At 42.1% G+C, this 17569-nt stretch overlaps 1 protein-coding gene across 2 annotated transcripts in view; it reads left to right on the forward strand.

Moving 5' to 3' along the window:
* Positions 1–13973: 13973 nt before the first annotated feature.
* mindy3 (MINDY lysine 48 deubiquitinase 3) overlaps positions 13974–17569 on the forward strand; it is a 147765-nt gene continuing 144169 nt past the window's right edge. The window contains exons 1-2 of one of the 2 annotated variants that reach the window (XM_080210435.1): positions 13974–14200; positions 17412–17491. In XM_080210435.1, coding sequence (XP_080066561.1) covers positions 14113–14200; positions 17412–17491 — 168 coding nt within the window. In that variant the 5' untranslated portion in view covers positions 13974–14112. The remainder of the gene's footprint in view (positions 14201–17411; positions 17492–17569) is intronic. The other variant, XM_080210442.1, reaches the window with a different exon arrangement.

Consider the following 17569-nt stretch of genomic DNA (forward strand, 5'->3'; position numbering starts at 1 on the left):
CTCAATGCAAAGCTCGGCACAACGTCGAGGGCTGAAGGGCCTGTACTGTGCTGTACTGTTCGATGTTCTATGTTCTAATGCAGATTGTGGGCCTGTGATTAGCAGCATGGTTATACTGGAATACATCTCTGGGCAAGTTCAGGGAATTCTCTGACAGCAGGGTCAGTGCTGGAAGCATCCACAAGGCTCCAGGCAGTATATCCTTTCCCACAGGAAGTTTTAATTACCTGGGTAAGTATCACACATGTCTTCACGTCAGGACCTCCTCTGGGTCCTGAAGCACAATAACGGTATATGTCTGAAAGTTACTGATAACTCAATCAGAAGATCCATGCCATTATTGCCTTGTTATTACTCCCACACAAGTTATTTCTGTGCAGTCTGACACACACACTCAAACAAAACTGGAGTCAGTTGTGGTTAGTTTTTGCACACAATTGTCTTCACGATAGACAATGAGAGGAATTAATATCATTATTCTACATTTGGTCAATATTCATGCATCAAAAAACATCAGTTTTATGTCAATGGGAAGTAATTGCAAGCTGAACCACTTTAACATATTGTGGCACCTCACAGAGCAGAATTTGACACTTAAGTAATCTAGTCCGCCTGATGGATCAAGGTTTTAAAATCATGTGACCTTGAATGGATACAAAGATTTTTTTTAAGTAAGCTGAAGGACCAGGGTAGGAGTTATCTCCATCAGCTTGGTTTAATGACAGCACTTTCATATGAGTCAGAAGGTTATGGATCCAAGCCCCACTCATATGAATCGGAAAGTTATGGATTCAAGTCCACTTAAATATTTGAACACAGGTTTACAACCCAGTGCAGTACTGATGGAATTAAGCATTTTCAAAGTTGCCATGAGATGTTAAGCTGATACCCCATCTACTCTCTCAGGTGGATGTAAAAATCCTATAACATTTCTTGTTCGAACAAGCAATGAATTCCCAGTGTTCTAGTCAACATTATCCCCAACAACACCAATATAAATAAGTTGGTCATCTATCTCATTGTTGCCTGGGAGATCTTGTTGCACAAATTAACTGCCATATTTGTCTACAAAACAACACTGGTTGAGCTCTGAAAATAATTCATTGATTGGGAAGCATAGATATACCTTTAGGACAGGGATATATACGGTGTGAATGTCAGTTCTTGCTTTCTTCTTTTCTGTCATAAACACAACTATTACTTGACTGTTAATCTAAATACCTTCCAAGTATTTCAGTTTAATAAGACAAACAAGAACAGGAGTTGACTATTTAATTCATTCAACAATTTCTTTCTTTTATTTAACACTTCAGGTGCCAACTCAAACTTAAACAGTTTCAACTCATTAATTTTTTCACTGATCTATAACTCCTAACTGAACATCAACTTTAATTATCAACTGAAAATGAACACTACCAGGTTTAGAAAAACCTTTCCCACGTGGAAGCTATCTTACCTTTGAAGATTCCTTAGTGGCATTCTTTTTACAATGGTTAACCTCTAGAGTTGTTGTTGGCAAACAAAGGACTGCAATGTTTTTTGTCCACAAATTCTTCATTTGCTTCCAGAAGATTCTCTGTCATCCAGCCAATTGTGCAACCAGAAACCAGTGATATGGCTAAAATATCCAATGAAATTGCTTGTAAACAACACCATTATGCCTAGTTCAGATGACATGTCCTTCACATAACGGCAATAAAATTTGATGACACTGTGCCCGTTCCACTGCATGGAAACAAGGTATCCAGGAATTTCCAATGTTTATTAACTATTTCAATGATGTTCAGGGACAGATAAGCATGAGGCACCATCTGGAGACATTTTCTAAGTTCTAGAGACACAATTTGATATCACTAATAATTTATATTATCCTTTAGCATAAGAGCTATTAGTTCTTTACACATCAAATCCTACTGGTGAACATGATGCCCTCCAGAAATGTGGGTGGACTTCTGGATCTGAGTACAGAACACATTTTTAAATATCCCTAGACTCTACTAGGCTCTGCAAAAATCCTTAGATTGAAAAATCCAAAGAAAACATTTAATCAGATGGTTGAGACTTTGTTAGTTACTTTTGGTCTGCAACTAGAAAAAGTTGTAAAGATGGAGAAAGAGCAACTACAATCAGTGCAGACACTGAATTCAGAAACAAAAAACAAGATCAGAAACTTTGAGAATGGCCAAGAAGATGATTGCAGAACACAAAGCTGACTCCCCAAACCCATTTAGATTTAGAATTTAGAACATTACAGCGCAGTACAGGCCCTTTGGCCCTCGATGTTGTGCCGACCAGTGGAACCAATCTAATGACCCTCTAACCTAAACTATTCCAATGTTATCCATATGCCTAGCCACTGTCCATTTGAACACCCTTAAAGTTGGCGAGTCCACAACTGCTGCAGGCAGGGCATTCCACGCCCTTACTACCCTCTGAGTAAAGAACCTACCTCTGACATCCATCCTATAATTACCACCCCTTAATTTAAAGCTATGTCCCCTCGTGTTAGCCATCACCATCTGAGGAAAAAAGCTCTCACTGTCCACTCTATCTAATCCTCTGATCATCTTAACCCAGATGTTAAGGCTGAAGAGGAAGTATTTCAAACTGCTGGTGTATACTTCAGAGGTACAAGAAACTGTAACTTCTCTAAATAAAGTGGAGGCAACAGAACAACAACATAACCCAGTAAAATACCAAATAGAAATAGAGCCTGTGGCGATACAAAGTACAAGGAAAATTACAGCACAGGAACAGGGCCTTCGGCTCTCCAAACCTGTGTCAATCGTGATACCTTAATTAAACTAAAAGAAACCTTCTGCCTTTACTCAGTCCGTATCCCTTTGTTCCCTCCCTATTCATGTATCCATCCAGATGCCTCTTAAATGTTGCTAATGTGGCTGCTTCCACCACCTCCTCTGGCAATATGTTCCAGGCACCCACCACTCTGTGTGAAAAACTTCCCCCGCACATCTCCTCTAAACTTTCCCCCTTTTATCTTGAACCTGTGCCCTCTTATAAATGACACTACCGCCCTAGGAAAAAGTCTCTGACTATCCACCCTGTCTATGCCTCTCAATCTTGTAGACCTCCATCAGTTCTCCTCTCAGCCTCCGTCTTTCCAGTGAAAACAATCCTAGTTTATTCAACCTTTCCTCATACCCACACCCTTGAGACAAGGCAACATCCTTGTGAACCTTCTTTACACTCTCTGTAAAGCTTCCTGCTGGTAGTGTGGTGACCAGTTAATCAGTTCTATTCCAGATATTGCCTTGACTACTGAAGCAATTGAAATGCTGTTACCTACTGATTAGCAAATGCACACTAATGTGAGAGCAGACAGTGCACAGCCAAATAACCACAAGCAGAAAGAAACCACTTCATAGTATTAATATAAGAGTAGTATTGATTCCACTTGAGGACAAGCTTCATTTCTCTGTTTGCCCTTCAGATTCATTCTTGAATGTCATGATGCAGATTCACCTGGTGCGGGGACAGTGCTCTGAAAGCTCGTGATTCCAAATAAACCTTTTGGACTTCAACTGGTGTTGTGAGACTTCTTACTGATTCTTGAATGTGACATTGGGAATGAACAACATTCATTGCACAGGAATCACTGAATGTACCTAAGCAACAAATAATTATACAAGACAATGCAATTGCTGGCTTGGAAGATTGTACAGCATAAGAAACCTTCACAGAAGCTCCAAGACTCCCATTTTTGAGCAAGAACAACCAACAGCATGACTTGTAAAAGATGTACAGAGTGAAACAAGAAACAAAGAACATCTGTCCATCAGTTTAATACAGTAGACTAGAGCCAGGAATCTCCGTAAACTGATTCAACAGCATTCCAGGAAGAATATGAAAAACATATGTTCTACATGTCCTCTAAGAAAGCTAAAAACAGAGTTGGAGATTGATGCCAGAGTCACAAGAGATTTTGAGGTGTTCTGGGGGGATGAAGTGGGATATATAAGTAGTTACTCTTAATGAGTAGAATGAAAGACTCAGGGGCAGATGCAGTATAAAGGATTAATAGCTATTATGCTAAGATGTATCATCAATGATGTCAGATCACATGTCTCAGAAGGAGATGTCTCTTCAAAGTGTCTGTCCCTGTGCATCATTGTAACAAGTTTATTAACACTTGGATGTTTCTAGATAGCTGTTTCCAGTAGACTCTGTCAAGCACGCTTGGGGTCCATTTCTGATGTTACTTAAAATGCAAGGAGGCAGGGCATGAAGTGCACACAAGAGAAAGCCAAACTCAGCTGGGCTATTTAAACTCAGTGCATTGGGCAAGCGAACTTGAGTTTCACTCCATAAATAGCCTCAACTTGTAACGTGCATTCTGCAACTTACTGGTAGAAATGTGTATGCTGGTGAAGGGCCTGTTCTTCTTCAAGTCCACCATTGCAGCAAAAGAACCTCTTGGTAACAAGGCAATGGGTAAGTAACTTAATGAAATGCAGAGAGTTGACCTTTTCGAGAGAATCCTGATACGATGCTGATACTCAACTACAGCTGTTGAATTCACCTAACTATACCTCAGGAGTAAAAAACTTTTTCTTTACCTGGCCTTTACCATGTATTTTCCAAGACAAGCTGATGATGTGAATTACAAGCTATTCTTTGATTTAATTTGTAAGAGTGCATTGTTCTTTTTACCTGTATTGTTCTCAGATATGTGGCTATGTGTAAGTGGGTGAGGGAGTTGCATAGTGTTCAATTTTCAGGGTGAATGTGTGAGTAAACAATCCTCTTTATTTAGACACATAAAATGCTTGCTACTAGTTATTTAAATTGTCCACACGCTCAAGTTTTGATTTGATTTATTATTGTCACATGTATTAGTACACAGTGAAAAGTATTGTTTCTTGCACACTGTACAGACAAAGCATATCGTTCGTAGAAAAGGAAATGAGAGAGAGCGCAGAATGTATTGTTACAGTCATAGCTACGGTGTAGAGAAAAATCATCTTAATACAAGATCGGTCCATTCAAAAGTCTGACAGCAGCAGGGAAGGAGCTGTTCTTGAGTTGGTTGGTACGTGATCTCAGACTTTTGTATCTTTTTCCCAATAGAAGAAGATGGAAGAGAGAATGTCTAGAGAGTGTGGGGTCCTTAATAATGTTGGCTGCTTTTTCGAGGCAGTGGGAAGTGTAGACAGTGTCAATGGATGGAAGGCTGGTTTGCATGATGGAAAGTAAAGAAAACAAGGGTTTCAGTGCTTTCTCATCCCTGTCCTTAACAGCATAGTTCTGGATAATTTGTATTTAATTTGTAAACTTGATTTTAAGCTGGGCTATGAATGTTTAAGTAATTCAAGGTACAATTTTGCAAAAAGAAAATCACTTGTTCATATTTCAAATGTTCCACCAAAATTAAGTTGGAGAATAAACATCAGTGGTATCCAGCATGCACAGGGAAAACTGAATATAAAACATACAACTTAGCAGGTGGCTAAGGGATCAGATAACATACTAAACTGATTAATGTCAATCAAGAAATGTACAATTGCAACAATATGAAACCAATATTAAGGAAACGTCAGTATCAAAAGCACTCCCTCAAGCATTAAATCACATGGTGCAGTGGTGCTAAATATCTTGGAGAATAACTTACATTTTTTAAATTCACTCATGGGACAAAAGTGTTGCTGGCTAGCCAGCATTTATTGCCTGTCCCTAGTTACCTGAGAGTAGTTGAGGGTTAACCACATTACTGTGGCTCTGGGGTCACATGCAGACCAGACCAGGTAAGGATGGGAGATTTCCTTCCCTGAAGAACATGAGTGAACAGATTGGTTTTTACGACACTCGACAATGGTTTCATTGTCATCAGTAGACTCTTAATTCCAGACATTTTTTATTGAGTTCAAATTCCATCATCTGCCATGACTGGATTCAAACTCAGGTCCCCAGAACATTATCTGAGTTTCTGGATTAAATATTGAACAAGACTGACACATGCTACAAATGTTCAGCACATTGCATTTGGGGCATATAAAAATCAGCCTGGATTATCTTCAAAGATTACTACCTATCTTCTCCTGCTTTTGGTAATCTTTAATCATCAACTGCTTCTTGTCCAGTGGTTTTGGTCAGAATGCATGTATTCAGCATAGCTGTTATCAGGGTCAGTGTGGCACCTTGTTAAAATATGCCCTTCAAAAAACTGATTTCTTTGTATGCAGTAAACTTTAATTAATGTCATTACAAATTGTCTCTACTAGTCTGCAAAACAGCACAATATATAATAGCCATTATATTGAAAACGTTTTGTAGGAATATATAAATATTTTATCTCAAAACATTGTTTCAATTTTTATCTTGAATTGAAGCAAATTGCCTTTAAATAACTTAACTTCAATAACTTGTTACAGTGTTAATGAGGTAAATCTTTCACATGTAGCTTGGCAATAAGGTTCTGCCAATAAACCCACAGGTCATTGCCTGGAGCCTGAAGTCAGATGTGAATAGTTCCCGCACAAGTACAACAGTTCCCTCTAATGGGATAGTTTACTATGGACAAGGAATAGGGAGGACATTTCCAAATTTACCTCTGTTGAATGGATTATGTCATCCTAATCAACCCCGGCTGTCTCATTATTGGTGAGAGACGAAGTGAGTCAGTAAATTTTCTCGTCTCAAAACTAAAAAGACAAAGTGAGGAAGATAGTTTGAAAAAGAACAGTGAGTTCAAAGCATGTGCTTTTTCTGAGCTCTGTAAAGATGCTGCCTATCATATCAAGTATAGTTAAAGTATTAAGTTCACACCGAAAACTCGCTGACCTAACATTGGTATCAGTTCAAAGTTAATGTTGCATATATTTCTTGGCTTGAATGGCTCCAGATAAATCTACCTTTTCTCACATAAATATTTCAGATCAAGTGTCATTCTAGCACATTTCCACATCGTACTACTTCGACCTAAAACTAAATCACGCATTCTGTCATGTTTGAAAATCTCAGGCAAAACGTGATTAGTGACATTGAGGGAATAAGTAAAGGAACTTGTGAGTGATAACAAGAGAAATAAAACATTTTTACAGTTAGATGAGAAGTGAAAGGATAGTTAAGAGTAATAATACAAGTCAAATTAAGGAAATGGTAGACTTGTTAAATAATCACTTTATGCCATAGTAACAGCAGAGGAAGAGAATAATAATAAGTGAAATCCCAGCGAAACCAGTAAAGAATCAAAAACTGAAATTCACTAAAGCTAAAGAATACAGCATTAGAAAAAAAGGAATAGATAGTAGTAGAAAAAACTAAAGACTGACAACTCCCCAGGAGCTAATGGTTGCCATTCCAACGTTTTAAATGAAGGTTAGAAATTTCAGCTGCCATTGTATAACATTCCTCCATTTAGGAATTGCTCCTTAAGATTGCAAAATTGAAAATTTAACTCCATTACTTAAGAAAGGCAAGAAAAGGAAACCAAAATTAAAGACCTGCTGGTTAATTTAACATTTGTTGTAGGCAAGTTATTGGAATCCATAACTATAATATAAGGACAGAGTGATTTGCACAGAGAGACAGGGAATGAACTGGATCATTAGCAATGCTATCCAGTGGGATTTACACAGCAGTAATCTGTTCACTGACAAATAATTTGGGTCCCATCCAGGCAACTCAGCTCCTGATCCTTGTTCCAAACATGGACAGAAGAGCTGCACTCAAAAGGTAAGGTCAGAGTGACTGCCCTTAATCAAGGCTACATGTTACTAAGTTTAGCATCAAGTAGTGCCAGTCAACATAAAATCAATGGAATTGGGGGGAAACCTCTCCACTAGTTGGAGTCATACCTAGCAAAAGGAAGATGATTGTGGTTGTCAGAGCTCAATCATCCCAGTCCTGGGACATCACTGCAGGAGTTCTTCCTTAGGCCCAAGCATCTCCAGCTGCTTCATCAATGACCTTCCCACCATCATAAGGTCAGAAGTGGGGATGTTCGTTGATATTCACCGCCATTCATGATTTCTCAGATACTGAAGCAGTCCATGTCCATAATCCAGTAAGAACTGAACAATGTACAGGCTTGGGCTGATAAGTGGCAGAATGATATTCATACTACGCAGGTGCCAGGCAATGACCGTTCCCAAAAGACATAATCTAACTATCTACCCTTGACATTCAATAGTGTTACCATTGCTAAATACTCCACTATCAACATCCCTGGGGTTACCATTAATGGGAAACTGAACACGGGCAACATCTAATGCCAGCATCTCCACATAAAAGCTGAACTGGACCAGCCATATAAATATTGGGTACAAGAGCAGATCAGAGCCTGGGAATTATGCAAGGAGTAACTTGACCTCCTGACTCCTGTCTACGTCAACAAGGGTGATGGAATACTCTCCACTTGCCCAGATGGATGTAGTTCCAACAACATTTAAGAAGCTCAACACAATTCAGGACAAAGCAACCCACTTGATTAACAGTAGCATCCCTTCAGCCTTTGCTGCAGAATATTCGGCTCCCAGCAAATACAGATAAGTCCAAACCAATCAACCTTCTTAAGCTTCACTTGTCTCCATGATATGAAGTCTACTCTGGTCAATCCTCCAACTGACTTCCAATCCAATTATCCCTTATTACAATTTTTTCAGCTAAGTCAACTTACCTGCTGTTTTATGCCTCCACCTCTTCTATTCTCATCTATTAAACAATCATGGGTAACTTCAGAACTGTCATTTTCTTTTTGATGTCCTGACAATCTCCGTATTTTCACTGCAGCAATTTTCCAGAACAAAACATTACTTCTTAAATATTAGTATGAACAATGAGTTAGGTATTTGTCACATTGGAAAGATATTCTTGCATTGGAAGGAGTACTGTGAGGGTTCACCAGATTAGCCCTGAGAATTAGAGGGTTGTTCTGTGAAGAGGGTGAATAAACTAGGTTCTATATTCTCAGTACTTTAGAAGAATGAGAGATGATTTGTTTGAAACATTGTTAAGGACATGGTTGATGGTGAATGCCATGTCATTTCAAAATCCAGAAGGAAAACATGAAACAACTACCCTCAACTGCATTTTGCAATTTAATGTAACAGGAAGAAAGATTTGAGGGGTGAGACTCAAGCAGAAGCCATGTAGCAGGCTTCCTGATGGGCACCACGGCCTCCCAGAGTCTCCGGCTGCTGGATTTCAGGTGCCAACAGCTCCGTGCTGGAAATCGATGTGGAGCTGTGTAACTTATTTAAATTAGAATTACCATATCATTAGCTGGCCTGGGACTGAAGTCTCCAGGCCTACTAGATTAGATAGGACACTGAAGAGTGCAGTAGAACAGAGGAATTTGGGAATACAGATACATAATTCCCTAAAAATGGCATCACAGGTAGATAGGATTGTAAAGAGTGCTTTTGGTACATTGGACTTTTTAAATCAAAGTATTGAGTATAAGAGTTGGAATGTTATGGTGAGGTTGTATAAGACATTGGTGAGGCCGAATTTAGAGTATTCTGTGCAGTTTTGGTCACCTAATTACAGGAAGGATATTAATAAGGTTGAAAGAGTGCAGAGCACATTTACAAGGATGTTGCTGGGACTTGAGTAACTGAGTTACAGAGAAAGGTTGAATAGGTTCAGACTTTATTCCCTGGAGTGTAGAAGGAAGAGGGGAGATTTGATAGATTATGTATAAAATTATGATGGGTATAGATACAGTGAATGCAAGCAGGCTTTTTCCACTGAGGCAAGGGGAGAAAAAAACTAGAGGACATGGGTTAAGATTGAAGGGGGAAAAGTTTAAAGGGAATATTGGGGGTGGGGGTTTCTTCACACAGAGAGTGGTGGGAGTGTGGAATGAACTGCCAGGTGAAGTGGTAAATGCGGGCTCTCTTTTATTATTTAAGAAAAACTTGGGTGTGGAGGGATATGGTCCAGGTGCAGGTCAGTGGGACTAGGTGGAAAAATGGTTCGGCACAGCCAAGAAGGACCAAAAGGCCTGTTTCTGTTCTGTAATGTTCTATGGTTCTAGATTCTCCAACCGCCACCCCACCTCCCCCCGCCCCCAGCCAGAAGTGTTTCACTCCAGCAAAGTTAACAATAGCTCCCCACTTGCAGGGAGCTGGCAACTCAATCCCACTGGGGGTGGCACAGTGGCGCAAAGGTTAGCACTGTTGCCCCACAGCACCAGGGACCACAGTTCGATTCCCGTCTTGGGTCACTTCCTGTGTGGAGTTTGCACATTCTCCCCGTATCTGCATGGATTTCCTCCAGGTGCTCTGGTTTTCTCACACAATCTGAAAGACGTGCTGGTAAAGCGCATTGACCTAAACAGCTGCCGGAATGTGGCGATTAGGGGAATTTCACAGTAAGTTCATTGCAGTGTTAATGTAAGTTTTACTTGTGAATAATAAATAAAAACTTTAAAGAAGGGCCATGGAGACCCCTCAAGAGGCTGGGGGTAAGTGGCGTGCCTCCTGGTCATTGGCAGCTTGTCAGTGTCAGCCTGGCCCCTGGCACTGTCCAAGAGCGAAATGTCAATGCTCAGAAAGGCCGGGGCCTATAGAGGCCTCTTGGGGGGTGGAAGCAGATCGATGGGAGTGGGAGGTCTGGCCGCCATTCTGCTGTTGGCGGTGACAGAGGGATGGGGGCTAACAATTGGGACTAGCCATTGGGGTGGGGGGTGTGGTAAGTTGGGCTGCGGGGTGGGGTAGTTGTGACTGGTGGGGTGTGATCAGGCCTGCAGGGGATGAAGGGCGAAATCAGGACTGCTGGGTGACGGGAAATTGAGGCAGGCTGAGGTGGGGGGTTGGAGGGGACATCAAGGCTGGCCCAGAACATCCAGAGTGGGTGGGGGGGGGGCAATGATTGGGGTGTTGGGTGGATCTGTATGCCAGCATTGCAGAGTTTAGTACTTTTTGAAATGAGTGATCACTATTATAATTCAGGAAGCATGGCAGTTAACTTGAACACAGTGAAGGCCCATGGCGAGCAATAAAATAACTGAACAGATTGTTGTAGCTTGTTGTTCCTTTAAGTTCAGAATAATAAGACCATAAGACTATAAGAAATAGGAGCAGAATTAGGCCATTCAATCATGGTTAAATTTCTCAACCCTATTCTCCCACCTTTGATCCCCTTGCCAATCAAGAACCTATTTATCTTTGTCTTAAATACACTCAATGATCTGACCACCAGACTCCTGTGGCAATGGATTCGATGGATTCTGTTTGTAAGGATTGAAAGTTTTAGAATATTTATCCCCTAAACATTAATTGAAAATCCTGTAATCGCTTGTCATAAAGCTGTGGGGCCGGAGAGGTCAAGACCAGTGAGCTGCCGAGTAGAGCGGTCAGCAGGGACATCAGGCCAGAGAGGCAGCAAGCGAGGTGAGAGACCAATGAGTGAGGTGTGGTGCTGGGAATGGGCAGAGAGCAGGAAGCAATAAGGGGTCAGGAGCAGGGTGGCGAGTGAGAAGCAGTAAATGGGAGGCGAATGATAAACAGGCACGCAAGGATGCCACTGGCAATGGCAAAAACCAAACATGTGCCAGCAAACAGAGTGGGTGCAGATAGTTTGGTGTCAGGATATACTCTGAACCTCCACAAATGGCAATTCTGACTCCAATTACCACTCCACTTCTACTTTCTTACCTTTAATTTTTTTAATCCAGTTGCCTGACCTTCCAACTCAGGCCTGGTGAGAACTATGCAGGGCAGTGAGCTACTGAAATCTTATCACTCCATCAGTGAGAAAGAGACCATGCCCTGTTTTATGATGCTAGCTGAATCTCAACCATTGCTTATCATCATTACTCTATCTGATTTATTGTTACATGTATTAACATAGTGAAAAATATTATTTCTTGCATGCTATACAGACAAAACACACCATTCATTGAGAAACAAACTATTCATCTGCACCAGCCCTATTCCAAAAATTGCTGGAACAGATTTTAAACGGTCTCTCTGGCTTACAATGTTATCTGGATGATATTCTAATTACAGGGCCCAGGGAGCAAGAGCATTTGAATAAGTTAGAAGCAACGTTGGAGCATCTTCAAGCACATGGTCTGTGTATCAAGAAAGAAAAGTGTGACTTTTTCCAGGTACCAGTTTAATGTTCGATCACGTTATTGACAGTAAAGGCCTATATAAAGCATCTGAAAAGATGGAAATAATTTTATAAGTGCCATGTCTGACAAATGTGATGCAGTTGAGGTCCTTTGTAGAATTAGTAGATTATTATGGCAAATGTGTTTCTAACTTAGCTACATTGTTGAAGCCATTGTGCGATTTACTATATGTGAAATAGTCATGGGACTGGACAAGAGAATATGAGAAATCATACAAGGATGTCAGAGATACTTTGCAGAAGTCTGAAGTAATGACTCATTTAATTCATAGCTATCATTTTGTTTGTTTGCAAAGCTTCATTTTATGTAGCAGTTATTTCACATTTCGAGGGAAGACGACCAATGGCTTTTCCTTCATATACTGTGGCACTGAATCTAATTATGTTCAACCAGAAAAAGGAGCATTGAGTATAATATTTGGTATTCGAAGGTTTCGCCATTATTTACATGGTCATCATTTCACATTATTGACTGATCATCAACACTTAACTACTATTTTTGGGCCACATATAGGCATACTGTTATTGGCTGCTAGCCGAGTGCAAAGATGGTCATTTATCTTAACTTTTTTTTAAGTTTATTTATTAGTGTCACAAGTAGGCTTATGTTAATTCTGCAGTGAAGTTACTGTGAAAATACACTAGTTGCCATACTCCGGCACCTGTTTGGCTACACTGAAGGAGAATTTAGCACGGCCAATGCACCTAACCAGCACATCTTTTGGACTGTAGGAGGAAACTGGAACTCCCAGAATAAACTCACAGATACAGGGAGAACATGCAAACTCCAAACAGACAGTGACCCAAGCCAGAAATCAAACCCAGGTTCCTGGTGCGAGAAGGCAGCAGTGCTAAGCACTCTGCCACCATGTTCCCTTAGTGTGAAACCCCTTATATCTCCCAGCCAAAAATTTCAACAACCTTTTTTGATTTTTGCAAAATCTTTAATTACACAAAGAATTTATGGAATATTTGATCAGAGACAGAGGATACAAAGCAGCATACAGTCTTTGATCATTACAGTACACACATATCCCCATGCAGCACAGACAGTGTTTGCCTCTTGCTGCAACAGGTCCGTAGCAGATGCCATATCCCTGGCCCTACACTCAATGTGGAACATCTAGATAACAAAGACACTTATGTCAGATTCCTGTTTATAGACTGCAGCTCAGTCTTAAACACCATCATTCCTACAAAACTCATCTCCAAACTCTGTGATCTGGGGCTCAGTGCCTCCCTTTGTGACTAGATCCTAGCCTTCCTACCCCATAGACCACTATCAGTAAGGATAGGCAACAACACCTCCTCCACAATCATCCTCAAGGCTGCGTTCTCAGCCCGTTACTATACTCCTTATACACCCATGAAAGCATTTGGCCATTCCAACACGCACACATCCCCGTGCAGCACACAGATGGTGTTTTTGGCCATTCCAGTACGCACATACATCTTCACGCAGCATACCGACAGTGTTTGGTCATTCATGCACACACCCCGTTTGGTTATTGCAACATACACAGATCCCCATGCAGCACACAGACAGTTTTTGACTACTGCAGCATAAGCTGATCCCCATGCAGCATATAGTGTCTGGCCATTGCGGCACATATATCCTGATCCCCATGCCGCAGGCAGACAGTGTTTAGCCATTGCAGCAGGCGCGCGCACACACACACACAACAAGCAGACAATGTTTGGCCATTACAACATACACTGATCCCCATGCAGTATACAAACAGTGTTTATCCATTGCAGCACACACACACACACCACAATCGAACACGGCCAGCAGCTACTGCCCTTTAACCCTGCCGCTCATTGGACTACCTGGGCGCATGCGTGTGGCTGGTATTTCCGGTTCTATGGGGAGAGGTACCCGGATGTGTCCCGGCTCTGTGATGTCGGCGGCGGCGGTGGTGGCCGGAGCCTGAAGGGGACTCAGGGCAGCGAGAGGACGGGGCGGCGGCTCTTTTACACGGCGTGTGTCTGAGTAGCAGCTTCGGCCGGGACATGTATAACATCGAGCTAGCGGAGCTGGTGTGGGGGAAACGCCCGAACGGCGCACTGTCCGACTCCGTCTTCCGCAGATGGACCCAAGGTAGCGGCCCCACCCCGGACCTGTCCCACCCCCGTCCTGCCCCAGTGTACCCCACCCGCCCCGGGCTCAGCCCTGCCCCGGCTCGAATGGCACATCATTCTGATCGTGTTTCATTTTTTCTCTAGACTTTCAGGTGCCTCCCTGCCGGCTCCAACCCATCTTTAAAAATCCCTTTACTGGACAACATCATCCACTGCCTCTGTGTTAGTAGGCTATGGGTTTGCAATCCATGAAACCATTCTTGTGAATCTTTTCTGCTCCCTCCGATGCCTTGATATCTTACCTAAAATATGGCACCCAGAATTGGACCAGGTCATGTTATTCAACTTGAAATCAGGGGACACTGGTTCAAATCCTACCACTACAACTGGTGGAGTTTAAATTCAATCCATAAGTCCAGAATTGAAAGCTGATCCTAATGGTGATCATGAAATTGTCGTTGATTGTCCTAAGAACCCATCTGGTTCATTAATATCCCTTTTAGGGAAGGAAATCTGCTGTTCTTACCTAGTCTGGTCCACATGTGACTCTATATCCACAGCAATGCAGATGATTCTTAAACGCCCTGTAAAATAGCAAGCCACTCAGTTCAAGGGCAGTTGGGAATGAACAATAAATTTTGGTGTTGCTAATTCCATCCACATTCTGTGAACAAATATATTTAAAAAAATGCAATACTCCAGTTGAGGCTGAACTAGTATCTTCTATACCTTCCACGTAAACTCCTTGCTTTTGTACTCTTATGTCCTGATTAATATAGCCTAGGATATTATTTGCTTTATTGATTGCTCTTTCAACCTGTCCTGCCAGCTTCAATGATTTTTGCAGTTATAAGAACATAAGAAATAGGAGCAGGAGTAGGCCATCCAGCCCTTCGAGCCTGCCCCGCCATTCAATAAGATCATGGCTGATCTGTCGTGTCTCAGTTCCACATTCCCGCCCTCTCCCCATAACCCTTAATCCCCTCGCTTATCAAAGACCCATCAACCCGCGTCTTAAAAATATTTAGCGAGGCAGCCTCCACCACCTCAATGGGCAGAGAATTCCAGAGATTCACCACCCTTTGGGTGAAGAAGTTCCTCCTCAACTCCGTTCTAAACCACCCCCCCCCCTTTATCTTGAGGCTACGCCCCCTAGTCCTACTATCCTTTCTAAGCAGGAAGAGTCTCTCCACCTCTATCCTATCCATCCCATTCATCATCTTATACGTCTCAATGAGATCTCCCCTCATTTTTCTAAACTCTAACGAGTACAAGCCTAGTTTATTCAGCCTCTCCTGATAGCTCATCCCCCTCAACTCCGGAATCAGCCTAGTAAATCTCCTCTGCACTCCCTCCAAGGCCAAAATATCCTTGCGTGAGTGAGGCGACCAAAACTGCACACAGTACTCCAGCTGCGGCCTCACCAATGCCCTATACAGCTGCAGCAAGACCTCCCTACTTGTATATTCAATCCCCCTCGCTATGAAGGCCAGCATCCCATTAGCCTTCTTGACCACCTGCTGCACCTGCAGGCTGAGTTTTTGCGACTCATGCACAAGGACCCTGAGGTCCCTCTGCACCGTCGCCTGCTGCGGTTTTTCGCCCCGTAAGTAATAGTCCTTCCTACCATTATTCTTACCAAAGTGGACCACCTCGCACTTGCCAACATTAAATTCCATTTGCCATTTCCTGGCCCATTCGCCCAGCCTATCTAGATCCTTCTGCAGACTCTCCACACCCTCCGCGCAATTTGCCGTTCCACCAATCTTGGTGTCATCAGCAAATTTCAACACCATACACTCGGTTCCCTCCTCCAGATCATCTATATAAATGGTAAATAGCTGAGGCCCCAGCACCGACCCCTGGGGCACTCCACTAGTCACCAACCGCCATTCCAAATAGCACCCATTAACCCCCACTCTCTGTCTCCTATTTGACAACCAATCCTCTATCCACGCTAACACCCTACCCCCAACTCCATGCTCCCTTACCTTCTGCAATAATCTCTTGTGAGGTACCTTGTCAAACGCCTTCTGAAAATCAAGAAAGACCACATCCACCAGCTCTCCTCTACCCACCGCCCTAGACACATCCTCATAGAACTCCAATAAATTTGTCAGACACGACTTCCCCTTAACGAAACCGTGCTGCCCAAGTCCCTCTGCACCTGCATCACCTTTAGAATTGTTGCCCTTTAGTTTATAGTGTTTCTCCAGGTCTGTCCTATCTTATCACAATAAATCACTTCACATTTCTCCACATTGAGCTTCATCTGCCACCTGCCTGCCCATTCCATCAACTTGGCCATGTCTTTTTGAAGTTCTACAATATCTTCCTCACTGTTCTCAATTCTTCCAAATTCTAAATCATTTGTACATTTTAAAATTGTGGCCTATGCACCAAGTTCTGGGTCATACTATCGGGAAGAGGAAAGATCCCAACACTATAATCCTTCCTCTGACCTAATACACTTTGATAGGAAACAAGTGGTTAACCACTCAGTCCCTTTCATATTCATGTTGCTTTTATTCTGTGAGCTATGACTTTGCTCACAAGTCTTGTGCAACACTGCATCAGATGTCTTTTGGAAGTCCATGTACACGCATCGACAGTATTGCCTTCACAAACCCCTTCTGTTGCACCTTCAAAAAACTCCCAAGTTAGTTAAACACTCTTCCCTTAAGAAATTCATCATAGCTTTCTTTAGTTAACCTGCATGTAAACAATAAATCAGGTAAATCAGGAATTTATTGGATTCCTGATAATCCAATCCAGAGCCTGAAAGGGGCTCAGCAGCAAGAGGACAGGGAGGTGGTAGCGGTTCCATTACATGGTGGGTGTCTGAGCCCCAGCTATTTCAGAGGGCAGTTAAGAGTCAACTACATTGCTGTGGATCTGGAGTCACATGTAGATGTGTATTCCTTAATAGTGAGAGTTGTCAGCTTGTTTAACTGTGGGAATCATTGCAGCTGTGTCCAGTCTGTAATGTGACACTTACATACTTGCATTTTCAAAATGAAATGAAGGACTCGGACCTTCCCAACTATTGTTGTGATTGAGGTCAGCAATCTGAAAACTGGCCCAGAATCAAACAGGAGTGTTCCCCACATATGGCTGCTAATAAAGATAGAAAGGTTTTGGGGGGTATTCCAGAGGTCTAGACAACAAGATATTGTGGATTGTTGTCTCCGTTCCGTATTTTTATAAAACCTTTCAAATTTCTTTTACAGGATTTGTTTTAAGTCAGTCAGAATCTACGGCCTTGGAACAGTTTGAAGGGGGCCCCTGTGCAGTAATTGCACCTGTTCAGGTACAGTGGCTGGAGTGGCTCATTGATCTGTTCATTGTTTTGCTGGAGATGAATTTGCTGATAAGTACATAGGTTAGC

The sequence above is a fragment of the Carcharhinus amblyrhynchos genome, chromosome 2 (genome assembly GCF_965287045.1).
Source record: "Carcharhinus amblyrhynchos chromosome 2, sCarAmb.v2.hapA, whole genome shotgun sequence".
NCBI classification, from domain to species: Eukaryota; Metazoa; Chordata; class Chondrichthyes; order Carcharhiniformes; family Carcharhinidae; genus Carcharhinus; species Carcharhinus amblyrhynchos.